At 46.0% G+C, this 18,531-nt stretch overlaps 1 protein-coding gene across 3 annotated transcripts in view; it reads right to left on the reverse strand.

Annotated features, from left to right (window-relative positions):
- LOC126088562 (protein mono-ADP-ribosyltransferase PARP16) overlaps positions 1-18,531 on the reverse strand; it is a 59,623-nt gene that overhangs the window by 24,865 nt on the left and 16,227 nt on the right. For all 3 annotated transcript variants that reach the window (XM_049906749.1, XM_049906751.1, XM_049906750.1), the window contains exon 2: positions 7,973-8,122. In XM_049906749.1, the coding sequence (XP_049762706.1) occupies positions 7,973-8,122 (150 nt within the window). The remainder of the gene's footprint in view (positions 1-7,972; positions 8,123-18,531) is intronic.

The following is an 18,531-nucleotide window of genomic DNA, read 5'->3' on the forward strand; positions in this document are numbered from 1 at the left end:
CAGTTGGCTTACAAACTGCTGATTCAAGTGCTCTTTCCTCAAAATCCTCCATAAAAAGCTTAGCCACCAGAGGAGACAGAGGAGGAAAGAGCATGTCGAAACAAAGCAGTGATGTCCGATTCAAACTGTTGATCAATTAGCGTCATGGAATCCGCAAGAGGTACTTTTGTGGAAAGGGAAACTACATCAGAACTCACTATAAGATCGAACTACTTAAATGGAGAGCCCACGGTCTATTGATAAAATCAGCAGAGTTCCGAATATGATGTGAACATTTGCCAACAAATGGTCTCAGCAAAGAAGCTACATGTTTGGCTAAATCATATGTGGGTGCATCACTATAGACCATAAAAGCAGATCTTCTTTATGTACTTTAGGAAGACCATACAGTCTCAGTTTTATGCTGCCATGTGGTCTTAACCGCTGATGGTCTCTGAAGATAACGAGGAAGATTTCAAAAGGGCACACATGCTATTGGGTCTTGATCAATCCTCCTATACATAGTATCACTAAGTAGGCTATACATCTTCTCCAAATACAACCCACGAGGTAACAAAACTGTAGAATTACCTTTATCAGCCTTCAGCACCACCATTTCCAGATCTCAAAGGTTCTGTAGTGCAGCTCTTTCTTCAGCAGTTATGTTACTTCCTTGTTATCTCCAGAGACCATCAAGCAGTTAAGACCACATGGCAGCATACCACCGAGACTGTATAGTCTTCTTAAAATACATAAAGAAGGTCTGCCTTTACGGCCTATAGTGATTAACACTGACCCACCCAAAAATGATTTAGCCAAACATGTAGTTTCTTTGCTGGGACCATTTGTTGGTAAATTGTTCACATCATATACGGAACTCTGCTGATTTTATCAATAGACTGGGGGCTCTCCACTTAAGTAGTTCAGATCTTCTAGTGAGTTTTGATGTAGTTTCCCTTTTCACAAAAGTACCTTTTGCAGATTCCTTGGCACTAGTTGGTCAACAGTTTGAATCGGACATCACTGCTTTGTTTCGACATGCTCTTTCCTCCTCTGTCTCCTCTGGTGGCTAAGCTTTTTATGGAGGATTTTGAGGAAAGAGCACTTGAATCAGCAGTTTGTAAGCCAACTGTCTTTTGGAGGTACGTCATAGTGTGGCCCCATGGAGAAGAAAAGTTAACAGAGTTTTTTCATCATCTTAACTCCATCCATGAGAATATTCGATTTACTATGGAATTAGAGAAAGATGGTTGCCTCCCCTCGGATGCATTGATTAAATGGACGAGTGATGGCTCATTGGGACATTCTGTTTATCGCAACTTCCATTCTTCAAGTTGCCATCACCCATCCCAAACCATGAGTGTACTTCAAACCCTTGTTCACATGGCACATACAGTGTCAGATGCAGAGAATTTGCCCAAGGAACTTGCACATTTGAGGACGGTGTTCAGAGACAATGGATACTCGACCCGGAAAATTAACAGGGCCTTCTCAACTAGAGCCAGGAATCGGGAAGTGGATAAAGAGAAGAACGCACTAACCAAGTCCCTAGCTTTTCTTCCCTTCGTTGGAAATCTCTCTTTCAAAATAGCGAGGATTCTTAATAATTTTCATGTGAAAGTGGTTTTTCATCCACCTTCTAAGATTTCGAATTTGCTGGGATCAGTGAAGGACGATTTGTTCCTGCGGAAGGCGGGAATTTACAAAATTCCATGTCAATGTGGTATGGCCTATATAGGACAGACAACACGTACAGTGGAAGAGCGTTGTACGGATCATCAACGTTGCACTTGCCTACTGCCACCCAGTAAGTCTGCAATTGCGGAACATGGTATTTCCAACCGACATTCAATGGAGTACGATAAAACTTCAATTTTGGCCACAGCAACAACTTTTTGGGACTCCATTATCAAAGAATCCGTTGAAATACACATCGAGGGAAATCTAATGAACCATTACAGTGATTACCAATTGAATAACACGTGGAATACTGTCATCTCCGAAATTTGCTCGAGACGAAGACACCAGAAAACTTCGATAGCTGCGGCCAGCGACAATACTGATGGCAGCTGAGTCTTGCAGTTCCACAGTGAGGGCACTGTTGCTGGGCAGTGTGGTCCTTCATTCTCTGCGACTTCAATGCATGCACGACAGTACCATCAGCGCACTATATAAGACGGAGCAGAGAATGTCTTTGTCAGTCCTCATTTGGCTCGCATGAAATTAATGACAACCGGCTGCAAGCCCGAAATCTCTTTGAATACTCCATGACCTAATAAACTGGGGATTTCTTGTAATCATGTTTTTTATTGTATTCCAGATCACACAAGAACATATGTTATAAAACTGCAGAGCAAGAAACTTGCATAGACAGTACACTAAATTCAATATATCTAGACAAACAAATAAATACTTGTTAGCAGTAGGTAACAACAAATGTGTTACACAATAAAATGTATAACAAGGAAAATAATCAACTTTCAACAACATAATGTAATTGGCTAGATAAAAAATCCACTCAGCAAGCAACGGCATGAGAACATACATATAAAAAAGGCTGTAGGTATGCAAGCTATGCCTGCTGGAAGGAACCACTGGCCCCGAAAGTTTGCACAACTAAAATCTTTTTTTTTTTTATGTGTGTGTTCTTCTGCTGCTTTATCTATTCAAGTACATTATAATAAAATGTGTGCCATAGTTACTGGAATCCATCATTTACCAATTTTCAAGATCTCAAGTGAACACTTCTGGTGAAAATGCCCTTAACTGGGTCAAATTTCTTGGCACCTACACCATGACAATGATAACAAGGCACACCTACACAATTATGCAGCATCTGGACAAAATGAACAATTAGTCATGTCGTACTCTCCAGGAGCCAGGATGTTGCTTTGCACAGCATGCCAGTTTTTGCTTGTTTTTCCATTTCTCTCCCAAATAGTCTAAAATGAAGTATGTTACAGTAAATGTTTCAAAAAATTACAGCAGAGATGCTGAGTCACAGATAAGAACAACACAAAGCCCGTCAAAAAGTGAGCTTTCGGCCAACTAGGCCTTTGTCGAAAATAACACACACACACACACACACACACACACACACACACACACACACACACACATACTGACCATAATCTCTGGCTGCTGAAGCCAGACTGCGAGCAGCAGCACATGGTGGGAGTGGCGACTGGGTGGTTGGTTGGTTGGTTGGTTGGTTGGTTGGAAAGAGGGGGAAAGGGACCAAACTACGAGGTCAGCAATCCCTTGTTCCAAATAAAACAATGCCACAAGTGAGAATAAAATAGACAAGACATCTAACACAAAACAGAAAAAAAGGAAAGACAGCAAGAACGAAGGAAAGGCAACAAACACTGAAAGGAACAAAAGAGGACAAGAGAACAACAGAGATATGCAAGAAACAGTTAGAAGAGAGTAAAACAAGGAAGCAGATTACAGTGGCTGGCCAACCACAAAAATAAAAAGGGAAAGCCAGCCACCCTGCAACACTTTAAAACCTTAGCCTAAAAGCACTAGGATGAAGGACACAGAGGGATAAAGGACAGGTGCTAAAACTCAGATCGAATGATAAAACCCACCTTCACAGATGATACGTAAAACCAAATCAGCCAATGAGGTGTTGTCTGCTAAAATCAATGATAATGAGTCCGGCAACTGAAGATGAAGTTGTAGGGCAGCCAAAGGAGGACATATTAGAAGAATATGGGCCACTGTCAACCGGGTGCCACACCAACACTGAGGTGGGTCTTCACGGAGCAGTACCACATTTCAAATGCTTCTATTCTAGATTGTCTAAACTGTTAATCGTCCACATTTCACGTCCATGCCAAGACTCCAAACAAATACTTCAAGGAAAGAATTCCTGATGCTTAGATCCATACTCGATGTTAACAAATTTCTCTTCTTCAGAAACACTTTCCTTGCCATCACCAGTCTACATTTTAAATCCTCTCTACTTCAACCATCATCAGTTATTTTGCTGCCCAAATAGCACAACTCCTCTATTACTCTAAGTGCCTCACTTCCTAATCTAATTCCCTCAGCATCACTTAATATAATGTGACTACATTCCGTGATCCTAGTTTTGCTTTTTTTTATGTTCATCTTATATCTGCCTTTCAAGATCCTCTCCTTTCCATTCAACTGCTCTTCCAGGTCCTTTGCCATCTCTGACTGAATTACAATATCAGCAGCAAATCTCAAGGTTTTTATTTCTTCTCCCTGGATTTTAATTCTTGTTCCAAATTTTTCTTTAGTTTCTTTTACTGATTGTTCAATGTACAGATTGAACATCAGGGATAGCATACAACTGTCTCACTGCCTTCTCCACCACTGCTTCCCTTTCGTGCCCCTTGACTCCTATAACTGCCATCTGGTTTGTGTACAAATTGTAAATAGCCTTTCACTCCCTGTATTTTACCCCTGCCACCTCCAGAATTTGAAAGAGAGTATTCCAGTCTACATTGTCAAAACCTTTCTCTACATCTACAAATGCTAAAAATGTAGGTTTGCTTTTCCTTAATCTATTTTCTAAGATAAGTCGTAGGGTCAGTATTGTCTCGTGTGTCCAGCATTTCTATGGAATCCAAACTGATCTTCCCCGAGGTTGGCTTCTATCAGTTTTTTCATTCGTCTGTATAAAATTCGTGTTAGTATTTTGCACCTGTGACTTACCCAACTGATAGTTTGATAATTTTCAGACCTGTCAACACCTGCTTTCTTTGGGATTGGAATTATTATATTCTTCTTGAAGTCCAAGGGTATTTCGCCTGTCTCATACATCTTGCTCATCAGATGGTAGAGTTTTGTCATGGCTGGCTCTCCCGAAGCTGTCAGTAGTTCCAATGGAATGTTGTCTACTCCCGGGACCTTGTTTCAACTTCAGTCTTTCAGTGGTTTGTCAAATTCTTCACGCACTATCATATCTCCCTTTTCATCTTGATCTACACCCTCTTCCACTTCCACAATATTGCCCTCAAGTACATCGCCTTTTATTGACCCTCTATATACCACTTCCACCTTTCTGCTTTCCCTTCTTTGGTTAGGACTGATTTTCCAGCTGATTTGATATTCATAAAGGTGGTTTTGTTTTCTCCAAAGGTCTCTCTAATTCTCCAGTAGGTGGCACCCATCTTATCCCTAGTGTCATATGTTTCTACATCCTTACATTTGCCCTCTAGCCATTCCTGCTTAGCCATTTTACACTTCGTGTTGATCTAATTTTCGAGACGTTGGTTTTCCTTTTAACTTGATTCAATTACTGGATTTTTATATTTTCTCCTTCCATCAATTACATTCAATATCTGCTGTGTTCTCCAAGGATTTCTAACAGGCCTCATCTTTCTGCCTATTTGAACCTCTGCTGCCTTCACTATTTCATGTCTTAAAGCTACACATTCTTCTTCTACTGTATTCTTATCCCCTGTTCTTGTGAACTCTTCCCTAATGCTCCTTCTAAAACTCTCAACAACCTCTGGTTCTTTCAGTTTATCTAGGTCCCATCTTCTTAAATTTTTACCTTTTTGCAGTTTCTTCAGCTTTAATCTACAGTTGGTAAACAATAAATTGTTCATAAACAATAAATTGTAGTCAGAGTCCGCATCTGACCCAGGAAATGTCTTACATTTTAAAACCTGGTTCGTCTCTGTCTTACCATTATATAATCTATCTGAAACCTTACGTTGTCTCCAGGCCTCTTCCACATAAACAACCTTCTTTCATGATTCTTACACCAAGTATCAGTGATGATTAACTTATGCTTATGCTCTGTACAAAATTCTACCATGCACCTTCCTCTTTCATTCCTTACACCCAATCCTGTCCCCTTAAAAACCCATATTAAAACTATAAGCAGAGTGTTAATCTTGTTTTATTTTGAACTGTCTAAGCTGTAGACCTGTCAAGTATCCAGGGATGGTATTTACTCCACCCGTTTTAAGAGATGGTATGTCTGTGACACCAAGTCCCTTGAGATATTCCTTCGTATAGAGAGAACGTCAGATCTCCATTGTGTGACGTTTTAGTCCCAATACCAACAACAAGATGTTTGGAAATGGACCTCACTTTGTATGTCACACCGTGTGGAGTTCTTGCTAAATGGTAAGAGGTGGCTCACCAGCCTCTGCACAGAGGCTACGAATAGGACTGGTTTGGTAGGCCCCAGTGGCAAGTCTAATGTCTTCATGGAGACAGCATCCAACTTCTTATTTAAAGAATAGCTATCTGATACATACACTATGCTGCCAAAGTCACATCACTTGCAGAAAAAGGTGCTATAGAATGTGAGAAGACTGGACTGATTGGCCCTCCTTCCCACTCGATTCTTACCACAACGACATTTTACTATGTTTAGTGCCTTCAGACATTTCAGATCATCGAAATGAGGCAGCCATGTTATTCTCTGACTAATAATAATGCTCAAGAATAACGCTGTGGTCTTAAAATCCAAGGTGGTACCCTCATCTGAATTTCTGATAACACAAAAGACTGATGTGAACAATTAAAATAATCACAAAGAAAAATCCAGGAGGAAATAATGAAAATATTATGAAAAGGGTAGTTGGTACTCACCATATAGCGCAGAAACTTCCTTGCTGACAGTTTCTTAGTTGTGCCTATATGCGACTCAGCATCTCCGCTATATGGTGAGTAGCAACTATCCTTTTCATAATAATGTTAAACTACCACAAACAGTTTTTTTTCCATAGAGAATTAAAACCAGTAGTATTAGCCTAATCCTTCACCCTGCTAAGGTTCAGCTATAGTTGCCATACAGTATTTATGAGACGGGAGGAAGAACAAAATGCCACAAAATCCTCCACAAATAAGGAATTTTTGACTGGGTTCCTTGTGGAAGAGATACTACTGACTGCTACAACAAAAAGGATAACGCTCTGAAGACTGGACTGAGGAACACCATTCTGCAGAGGGAACTGGTTGGAGCGCATAGCACCAACTCGATACCAAAGTATCATTCAGCAATGAAGGATCACAGCAATGTGGAGAGACACCCACAGAAGTCCCACTTATGAAGCTGATGGGCAACATTATGCTTTCTCCAGATTGAAGACGATACCAATAAACTGTTGTTTGCCTAGGAATGACTGTTGCATCACTTCTTCCATGTGGAATAGGTCATCTAGCGTGGACTGGTATTTCTGAAACCAAGATTGGCTGCTTAACCTCCTGGTTTCAAGAATCCTCACTAGCTGTTGGTTTAACATTTGCTCAACAGTCTTTCCTATACAGGTAGCAAGCAAAGCACCCCTAGAGCTAATTAAACTGTACTTCCCTGGATTCAGAATTGCCTCCTGCCATGGATCTGGACAGTAGCCTTCACCCCATATCTTTTTGAGGTGGCATAGGAGAAAAACCTGTGCCTCCACATTTAGGTGTTGTAGCACGACATATGAATCCCAACGGATCCTGGAGTAGTGAAATGTGCAGTAGCTAGTCCAGTCTGCCATACTGACACTATGTTTTCTTACAAGTCACTGGCACTTGGATCCATTAACATGTGTAGACATGAGGATGTGGAATGAATGATATTTTCTTTCAATGACAGCAGTACACTGATTTTGACTTCATTTACCACAGTGCCTAGAACACTTTGAATAACTCTTTTAATTGCTATATTGTATGGTTACAGGAAAGTGGCTGACAGATTGTGGACTTAAATCATAGAATAAGGGAACAGGAGAAAAAGGGGAAAAAAGACAGAATACATAAGACAGCGAATTTGACAACAAATACAAGCCAGAAGAAAGAAATTAGAATGATAATGTCTTGAGAGGAATAGTTTTACTTTGCTCCCTTTCATTGCTAACAGATAAACAAATATTCCTCAATGAAATAACTGAAATCACTTATTACGAATTAGTCACATAAATATTCAATTCAAGGATAAACACGCAAGCAATATGACACTTTGTTAGCGATACAATTACAAACCACTACGGTAAAAGTAAACTAAACAAACCTGTTTTTTTGGTATACGTTTAAGTTGTTGTGTCCCTTTTAGAACCCAGTGGAGAAGATCAACAATATTTGGATCTAACTGGTGAACGTCAGGATCTTTTAGGATCTGAGACAGCAATTTCAGTGATGGCGTACGATCAACAACATCTCTCTGAAAAAAGGTTTCTTGTTAGTTACTTTATGTTATGAAGAAAAGTAATGTTTCATAACAGAATTTATGATATGACAGCACCCGCGCATTAAAAAAAAAACTAAATAAGTAAACTTTACAGATGATGCTATACACCTACACTAATGCCTGAAGAACAGTCGGTGTCTGGTCACACTAGTGATGTGTTCATACAATTTCACTTTGAAGCACAAAACAAATAAAAAGCAGTTGAAATTTATACTTTATATAAATTCACTTATTTCTCTAGTGCTTGAGTTCACAGCCTTAAACAGACTAGAACCACATGAGTGCAAGATCACATATTTGTGTTACATATTTCATTTGGTTCTATGCGTGAGCATAGTTATTGGATATTTGTTTTGTAGTGTAATTTGTATTCAATTGTATCAATGATGTATTTCAAACATACCTTGGTATATTCTCTTTATTTTCGACTTCACACACAATTTGGTAGAGCATGTACAGTCATACACACAAGTACACTTTAAAATTTAAAATGATAGTTTGGTTCAAATTGAGCAATAGGGGTGAATAAAGTACCTTAAACAAATAACACAGAACCTCAACAGGACCATAACTTCTTCCCACCTCACATGACACAACCCCTCACCTCAGTACACCTGTTGAACTGCAATACTGGCATTATGTATTCAGCTGTGTCTTTGTTAATAGGTGAGTCCTAAAACATTATAAAAGTTATTAAAACACTATGAATACTGCAGAATGTTTCAAATCCAATGATCCAGAACTAGGCACAATAATGTAAAAGAAATTCAAACAGATTTAGTAACACTTCCCATATTAACAGTTTTATTTTATTCCTAACAATTTACACTCAAATTTCTCCTCATAACTCTTTCTCTCTGAAACTGCAACATCTCCATGGTATTGGTCACAATGGTGGGGGTGGTGGTGGTGGTGGTGGCTGTCACCGCTATTTTGTCTGAGGCTGCAACACAGCCAAGCTCATTAGCAGCCATAAAATTATTAATCAGTTTTGTGTATATTTATTAAGACAGGTCTCATGTATAAAAGGGATTGATGTTTTATAAGCGGGTGACGTTGATGAATAACACACACTATTTCAAAAATGCACCAAATCCACAGTATTGGAGATGTGGCAATGAAATTTTGTACCACACTTTACAGGAAAGTAACACATTTACATATAAAATCCTTTGATTTATATATAGTATAAAATGTATAAAGTATAAAATGTCTGCTTGTGTCTGTGTACGTGCGGTTGGATATGGGTGTGTGTATGAGTGTATACCTGTCCTTTTTTCCCCCCTAAGGTAAGTCTTTCCGCTCCCGGGATTGGAATGACTGCTTACCCTCTCCCTTAAAACCCACATCCTTTCGTCTTTCCCTCTCCTTCCCTCTTTCCTGATGAAGCACCCGTTGGTTGCAAAAGCTTGAATTTTGTGTGTATGTTTGTGTGTCTATCGACCTGCCAGCGCTTTCGTTTGGTAAGTCACATCATCTTATAGAGGGAAACAATCCATGTGGGAAAAATATATTTAAAAACAAAGATGATGTGACTTACCAAATGAAAGTGCTGGCAGGTCGATAGACACACAAACATACACACAAAATTCAAGCTTTTGCAACCAACGGTTGCTTCATCAGGAAAGAGGGAAGGAGAGGGAAAGACGAAAGGTATGGTGAGGTACGAGTGGCGGCAACTTGAAATTAGTGGAGGTTGAGGCCTGGCGGATAACGAGAAGAGAGGATATACTGAAGGGCAAGTTCCCATCTCCGGAGTTCTGACAGGTTGGTGTTAGTGGGAAGTATCCAGATAACCCGGACGGTGTAACATTGTGCCAAGATGTGCTGGCCGTGCACCAAGGCATGTTTAGCCACAGGGTGATCCTCATTACCGACAAACACTGTCTGCCTGTGTCCATTCATGTGAATGGACAGTTTGTTGCTGGTCATTCCCACATAGAAAGCTTCACAGTATAGGCAGGTCAGTTGTTAATCACGTGGGTGCTTTCGCACGTGGCTCTGCCTTTGATCGTGTACACCTTCCGGGTTACAGGACTGGAGTAGGTGGTGGTGGGAGGGTGCATGGGACAGGTTTTACACCGGGGGCGGTTGCAAGGGTAGGAGCCAGAGGGTAGGGAAGAAGGTTTGGGGATTTCATAGGGATGAACTAAGAGGTTACAAAGGTTAGGTGGACGGCGGAAAGACACTCTTGGTGGAGTGGGGAGGATTTCATGAAGGATGGACCTCATTTCAGGGCAGGACTTAAGGAAGTCGTATCCCTGCTGGAGAGCCACATACAGAGTCTGATCCAGTCCCGGAAAGTATCCTGTCACAAGTGGGGCACTTTTGGGGTTCTTCTGGTTGGTCGGTTTGTGGGATTAAAGGGACCAGACTGCTACGGTCATCGGTCCCTTTTTCCAAGTACTAAAAACACCCACAGAGAATAAAAACAATTAACAGAATAGAGCACAGATGACACAGAACAAGAGAAACTGAGACAAAGACCAGACAAAACGAACTAAAATCACACAGAGTGTGACGGTGGTTGGCCGACCATAGAAATAAAAAAGGAAAAGCCAACCACTTAAAACACATTAAAAAATCAGTTTAAAACCGGAGGCCAAAGGCCAGAATCAACACAAAACAATAAGATAAAACAGAAACACTTAGATTAAATGATAAAAAAACCCTGCCCGAATAAAACGTAAAACTAAGTCAGCCGTAGCAGAGTCATCTGTTAAAAGGGCAGGGAGCGTGTCAGGCAGTGCGAATGACTGCCTGAGCACTGCTAAAAGCGGACACTCCAATAAAATATGGACCACAGATAAAACGGAGCCGCAGCGACATAGAGGTGCGTCCTCACGGCGCAATAAGTGGCCATGCGTAAGCCGAGTGTGCCCAATGCGCAGCCGGCAGAGGACAACAGACTCCTTGCGGGAGACCCGCAGGGACGACCGCCACACAGTCGTCGTCGCCTTGATTGGACGGAGTTTGTTGGGCGTGGGCAGATTGCGCCATTCAGCGTCCCAAACCGAAAGAACTTCGCGGCGTAAGACTGCCCGCAAATCAGTCTCCAGGAGGCCAATCTCCAGAGATGATTTACTAGTGGCCTCTTTCGCCCGGCGGTCAACATTCTCATTGCCAGGTATCCCAACATGGCCTGGGGTCCACACGAAGACCACAGAGCGGCCGCAACGCGCAAGAGTATGCAGGGACTCATGGATAGCCATCACCAGACGAGAACAAAGGAAACACTGGTCGAGAGCTCGTAAACTGCTCAGGGAATCGCTACAGATCACGAAGGACTCACCTGAGCAGGAGCGGATATCCTCTAGGGCACGAAAGATGGCAACCAGCTCGGCAGTGTAAATGCTGCAGCCATCCGGCAAGGAACGTTGTTCGGAATGGTCCCCTAGAGTTAGCGCATACCCGACACGACCAGCAACCATCGAACCGTCAGTGTAAACAATTCCAGAGCCCTGATACGTGGCCAGGATGGAATAAAAGCGGCGGCGGAAGGCCTCTGGAGGGAGTGAGTCCTTCGAGCCCTGTGCCAAGTCGAGCCGAAGGCAAGGGCGAGGAACACACCACGGGGGTGTACGCAGAGGTGCCCGGAAAGGAGGTGGAACAGGGAAAAACCCAAGCCCCGAGAGAAGCTCCTTGACGAGTACGGCGATCGGACAACCCGACTGGGGCCGACGGTCTGGCAGATGGACGACTGACTGCGGGAACAGGACACGGTAATTTGGATGCCCGGGCAAGCTAAAAACATGGGCAGCATAAGCAGCCAGTAATTGTTGGCGTCGTATTCACAGTGGAGGGACACCTGCCTCCACGAGTATGCTGTCCACAGGGCTGGTGCGGAAAGCACCAGTGACAAGGCGTATCCCGCTATGGAGGATTGGGTCCAGCACCCACAACGCAGATGGGGAAGCTGAGCCATAAGCCAGGCTCCCATAATCCAGTCGAGACTGGATTAATGCCTGGTAGAGCCGGAACAGGGTAGATCGGTCGGCGCCCCAGCGGGTGTGGCTCAAACATCGCAGAGCATTGAGATGCCGCCAACACGCCTGTTTGAGCTGCCGGATATGAGGCAGCCAAGTCAACCGGGCACCAAAAACCACCCCCAAAAACCTGTGTGATTCCACCACTGAAAGAAGTTCGCCGTTAAGAGAAAGCTGCGGCTCTGGGTGGACAGTACGTCGACGGCAGAAATGCATAACGCAGGTCTTGGCTGCCGAAAACTGGAACCCATGAGCTACAGCCCAAGACTGCGCCTTGCGGATTGCGCCCTGTAGCTGACGTTCAACAGCTGCAATGCCAGTAGAGCTGTAGTAAAGGCAGAAGTCGTCAGCATACAGGGAAGCAGAGACAGAATTTCCCACGGCCGCAGCGAGCCCGTTAATGGCTATTAAAAACAGGCAGACACTTAAAACAGAACCCTGTGGCACACCAGTCTCCTGGACGTGGAAGGAACTATATGAGGCCGCGACTTGCACGCGGAAGGTACGATACGACAGAAAATTTCTGATAAAGATCGGCAGAGGGCCCCGAAGACCCCATCCATGAAGCATAGAAAGGATATGATGACGCCATGTCGTATCGTACGCCTTCCGCATGTCGAAAAAGACAGCGACCAGGTGCTGACGGCGGGCAAAGGCAGTACGGATGGCCAACTCCAGGCTCACCAGATTGTCGGCGGCGAGCGGCCTTTACGGAACCCACCCTGAGACGGAGGCAGAAGGCCCCGAGACTCCAGTACCCAATTCAAGCGCCGGCTCACCATCCATTCGAGAAGTTTGCAAAGAACGTTGGTGAGGCTAATAGGGCAGTAGCTGTCCACCTCCAAAGGGCTCTTGCCCGGTTTCAGAACGGGGACGACAGTGCTCTCCCGCCAGTGCGACGGAAACTCACCCTCGACCCAGAGACGGTTGTAAAGGTCGAGGAGGCGTCGCTTGCAGTCCACTGAAAGGTGTTTCAGCATCTGACAGTGGATGCTATCTGGCCCGGGAGCGGTATCAGGGCAAGCAGCAAGGGCACTGTGAAATTCCCACTCACTGAATGGAGCATTGTAGGATTCAGAAGTGTGGGTGCGAAAAGAAAGGCTCCGACGTTCCATCCTCTCTTTAATGGAGCGGAAGGCCTGGGGGTAATTCGCAGAAGCGGAACTCATAGCAAAATGCTCTGCTAAGTGGTTTGCAATGACGTCGGAGTCAGTACAAACTGCTCCATTCAGTGAGAGCACAGGGACGCTGACAGGTGTCCGATAGCCGTAGACGCGTCGAATCTTGGCCCAGTTCCTGCGATGGAGTGACATGGAGGCCAATGGTGGACACATACCGCTCCCAGCACTCCTTCTTGCCTTGGCGGATAAGGAGGCGGGCCCGCGCACGCAGCCGTTTGAAGGCGATAAGATGGTCTAAGGAGGGATGTCGCTTGTGACGCTAGAGCGCCCGCCGGCGATCTTTAATCGCTTCAGTGATCTCAGGCGACCACCAAGGCACAGCCCTCCGCCGAGGGGACCCTGAAGAACGGGGAATGGCAGATTCGGCGGCAGTAACGATGCCGGTGGTGACTGATTGAACCACCGTATCAATGTCATCACTAGAGAGTGGCTCAATAGCGGCAGTAGAGGAAAACAAGTCCCAGTCAGCCTTATTCATAGCCCATCTGCTGGGGCGCCCAGAAGAGTGACATGGTGGCAGTGACAGAAGGATCGGAAAGTGGTCACTGCTACACAAGTCGTCATGCACACTCCATTGGACAGACGGTAAGAGGCGTGGACTACAGATCGAAAGGTCGATGGCGGAGCACATGCCATGCGCCATGCTGAAGTGAGTGACGGCACCATCATTTAAAATGGAAAGATCGAGCTGTGCCAATAAATGCTCAATGGTGGCGCCTCGACCTGTTGCCAGTGACCCACCCCACAGAGGGTTATGGGCGTTGAAGTCGCCCAGTAATAAGAAAGGTGGCGGCAATTGGGCTATCAGTGCAGCCAGGACATGCAGCGCGACATCACCATCCGGTGGAAGGTAAAGACTGCAGACGGTAATAGCCTGCGGCATTCACACCCTAACAGCGACAGCCTCTAAAGCTGTTTGTAGAGGGGCAGACTCGCTGTGAAGAGAGTTAAGGACATAGATGCAGACGCCACCAGACACCCTTTCATAAGCTGCTCGGTTCTTATAATAACCCCAATAGCCACGGAGGGCAGGGGTGCGCATTGCTGGAAACCAAGTTTCCTGCAGAGCAATGTAGAGGAAAGGGTGAAGGCTGGTAAGTTGGCGGAGCTCAGCTAGATGGTGGAAGAAACCGCTGCAGTTCCACTGGAGGATGGTGTTGTCCATGGCTGAGAAAGGCGTGACGGGACTGGGAAGGCAGATTACGCCGCTGGGTCACCTGCTGCCTCCGATTGAGCACCTGTGCTAGTGCTATCCATGGTGTCTGAGGGAATGGCGAGATTGAGGTCCTCAGTGGACGTCAGAATCTCCACCTCGTCCTCAGACGCAGAGCTGGAAGGTTGCGGTGGGGTGGCTGCCACCGCGAGTTCCTTGGGCTTAGAGCTCTTCTTCTTTGATTTTTCACGCTGCTCCTTGGGTTTAACTGGCTGGGAGGGCTTCACCGATTCAGTCTCCGGGACTGAGGAGGATCGTGAAGCCCTTCGACCAGCTGATTGTGGGCACTTACGCCACTGTCGGTCGTCAGCCTTCCCACTGGTGGAAACCTGGGAAGGGAGGGACCCAAGGGACCCCTTGCGAGCGTGAGAAGCCGAAGAAGTTGGACACTTCTCCGGCTTAGAAGCAGGGACGGATGGGGGGTGGTGTTGCTCCTGAGGTAGGTGGCGCAACCCGGTGGGTGGAGCCCCCCACTGGCAAGGGGGCAGGAGGAGTTGTACCACTCATCGATCCGGCCGGAAGTCGCGAAACTGATGGGGTGAGCACAGGTGTAGCAGCGGCGTAGGAAGATGTCATTCTCACGGGATATAATCGGTCTTATTTCCTTTTGGCCTCAGTATAAGTCAGTCGGTCCAGGGTCTTAAATTCCACGATTTTGCGTTCTTTCTGGAAGATTCCGCAGCCTGGCGAGCAAGATGAATGGTGCTCCCCGCAGTTGACACAGATGGGAGGCGGGGCACATGGAGTATCGGGATGAGATGGGCGTCTGCAATCTCGACATGTAAGGCTGGAAGTGCAGCGGAAAGACATATGGCTGAACTTCCAGCACTTGAGGCACCGCATCGGGGGAGGGATATAGGGCTTGACGTCACATCGGTAGACCATCACCTTGACCTTTTCCAGTAACGTATCACCCTCGAAGGCCAAGATGAAGGCACCGGTAGCTATCTGATTTTCCTTCGGACCCCGATGAACGCGCCGGACGAAATGTACACCTCTGCGCTCTAAGTTGGCGCGCAGCTCGTCATCAGACTGCAAAAGAAGGTCCTTATGGTAAATAACTCCCTGGACCATATTTAAACTCTTATGCAGTGTGATCATAACAGCAACATCCCCCAACTTGTCACAAGCAAGTAACCGTCGTGACTGGGAGAGGATGCCGTTTGTATCAGGACCGATCCAGAGCGCATTTTGGACAAGCCCTCCACCTCCCCAAACTTGTCCTCTAAATGCTCGACGAACTGAGGCTTTGTGGAGAGAAAAGACTCCCCATCAGCTCTCGTACAAACTAAGAATCGGGGCGAATAACTGCTACTGCCATCCTGAGATTTACGTTCCTCCCACGGTGAAGCCAGGGAGGGGAACGTTTTCGGATCGTACTTCTGAGCGTTAAAGTGAGCCCGAGAATGCTTAGAGACAGCTGGCGGCTGGCCACCAGCGAGAGACGATGTACCACGCTTCATTGCGGGTCATCCGCCCTGATGCCACCTACTCTGACCAAGGGCTTTCCCCACGGGTGCCACCCAGCCACAGCAAAGGCCACCTGGCAGAATGGCCGTTGCCGGGAGTCCCGATACCCCAGGAGGATAGGCATCTACTCCTTGGCATACGTGGGGAGTTAATGGCGCAGGCATCAGTAGAGCAATCCCTGTGTTGTCAGGGGGCTACAACCGACAGGGTACATGGTGGCCCCACCACAACGGACTGGCTACCGTGCTGGATGTTAGGTAACATGTGGTCCATGGTCGCCGTCAGTGCAGAAAGTGGCACTGCACAGTGCAAGGTGTAATCTGCACGCAGGAATGTAGTCATGCCCAAGAGATGGAGAGCGGGCAGGACTGCAATTCAACAGCGAATAAGCTGGCGAAAGGTCTGATCGCAAGATGGACACAATGCACCAAGTAAGGCGCCCTTCCCCAATCGGCTCGCTCTTCGGAAAATTTTGAGAGATGGAGGTCAAACCCAACAGGGGACCATCACAGAAGGCCGAAAAGTTTGAGACTCCTTTTGGTCGCCTCTTACGACAGGCAGGAATACCGCGGGCCTATTCTTACCCCCGAACCCACAAGGGGGGGGGGGGGGGGGAGGTTCTTCTGTGGGAGGTTCTGGGCTTGAGGGGATGAGGAAGTGGCTCTGGTTATTTGCTTCTGTACCAGGTCGGGAGGGTAGTTGCGGGATGCGAAAGCTGTTTTCAGATTGTTGATGTAATGGTTCAGGGATTCCGGGCTGGAGCAGATTCATTTGCCACGAAGACCTAGGCTGTAGGGAAGGGACCGTTTGATGTGGAATGGGTGGCAGCTGTCATAATGGAGGTACTGTTGCTTGTTGGTGGGTTTGATGTGGACGGATGTGTGAAGCTGGCCATTGCATAGATGGAGGTCAACGTCGAGGGAAGTGGCATGGGATTTGGAGTAGGACCAGGTGAATCTGATGGAACCAAAGGAGTTGAGGCTGGAGAGGAAATTCTGGAGTTCTTCTTCACTGTGAGTCCAGATCATGAATATGTCATCAATAAATCTGTACCAAACTTTGGCTTGGCAGGCCTGGGTAACCAAGAAGGTTTCCTCTAAGCGACTCATGAATAGGTTGGCGTACGAGGGAGCCATCCTGGTTCCTTTAATTGTTGGTTTGTTGGTATGTCTGGCCTTCAAAAGTGAAGAAGTTGTGGGTCAGGATGAAGCTGGCTAAGGTAATGAGGAAAGAGGTTTTAGGTAGGGTGGCAGGTGATCGGCGTGGAAGGAAGTGCTCCATCGAAGCGAGGCCCTGGACGTGCGGAATATTTGTGTATAAGGAAGTGGCATCAATGGTTACAAGGATGGTTTCTGGGGGTAACAGATTGGGTAAGGATTCCAGGCATTCGAGAAAGTGGTTGGTGTCTTTGATGAAGGATGGGAGACTGCATGTAATGGGTTGAAGGTGTTGATCTACGTAGGCAGAGATACGTTCTGTGGGGGCTTGGTAACCAGCTACAATGGGGCGGCCGGGATGATTGGGTTTGTGAATTTTAGGAAGAAGGAAGAAGGTAGAAGGTAGGGGTGTGGGGTGTCGGTGGGGTCAGGAGGTTGATGGAGTCAGGTGAAAGGTTTTGTAGGGGGCCTAAGGTTCTGAGGATTCCTTGAAGCTCCGCCTGAACATCAGGAATGGGATTACCTTGGCAAACTTTGTATGTGGTGTTGTCTGAAAGCTGACGCAGTCCCTCAGCCACATACTCCCGACGATCAAGTACCACGGTTGGGGAACCCTTGTCCGCTGGAAGAATGACGATGGATCGGTCAGCCTTCAGATCACGGATATCCTGGGCTTCAGCAGTGGTGATGTTGGGAGTAGGATTAATGTTTTTTAAGAAGGATTGAGAGGCAAGGCTGGAAGTCAGAAATTCCTGGAAGGTTTGGAGAGGGTGATTTTGAGGAAGAGGAGGTGGGTCCCGCTGTGACGGAGGACGGAACTGTTCCAGGCAGGGTTCAATTTGGATAGTGTCTTGGGGAGTTGGATCATTAGGATTAGGATCATTTTTCTTCGTGGCAAAGTGATATTTCCAGCAGAGAGTACGAGTTTAGGACAGTAAATCTTTGACAAGGGCTGTTTGGTTGAATCTGGGAGTGGGGCTGAAGGTGAGGCCTTTGGATAGGACAGAGGTTTCGGATTGGGAGAGAGGTTTGGAGGAAAGGTTAACTACTGAATTAGGGTGTTGTGGTTCCAGATTGTGTTGATTGGAATTTTGAGGTTTTGGAGGGAGTGGAGCTGGAAGTGGGAGATTAAGTAGATGGGAGAGACTGGGTTTGTGTGCAATGACAGGAGGTTGAGGTTTGTTGGAAACGTTGTGAAGGGTGAGTGAGTTGCCTTTCCAGAGGTGGGAAACCAGGAGATTGGATAGTTTTTTGAGGTGGAGGGTGGCATGCTGTTCTAATTTGCGGTTGGCCTGTAGGAGGATGCTCTGAACAGCTGGTGTGGATGTGGGAGAGGAAAGACTGAGGACTTTTATTAAGGATAGGAGTTGATGGG

Source organism: Schistocerca cancellata, chromosome 6 (assembly GCF_023864275.1).
Source record: "Schistocerca cancellata isolate TAMUIC-IGC-003103 chromosome 6, iqSchCanc2.1, whole genome shotgun sequence".
NCBI classification, from domain to species: Eukaryota; Metazoa; Arthropoda; class Insecta; order Orthoptera; family Acrididae; genus Schistocerca; species Schistocerca cancellata.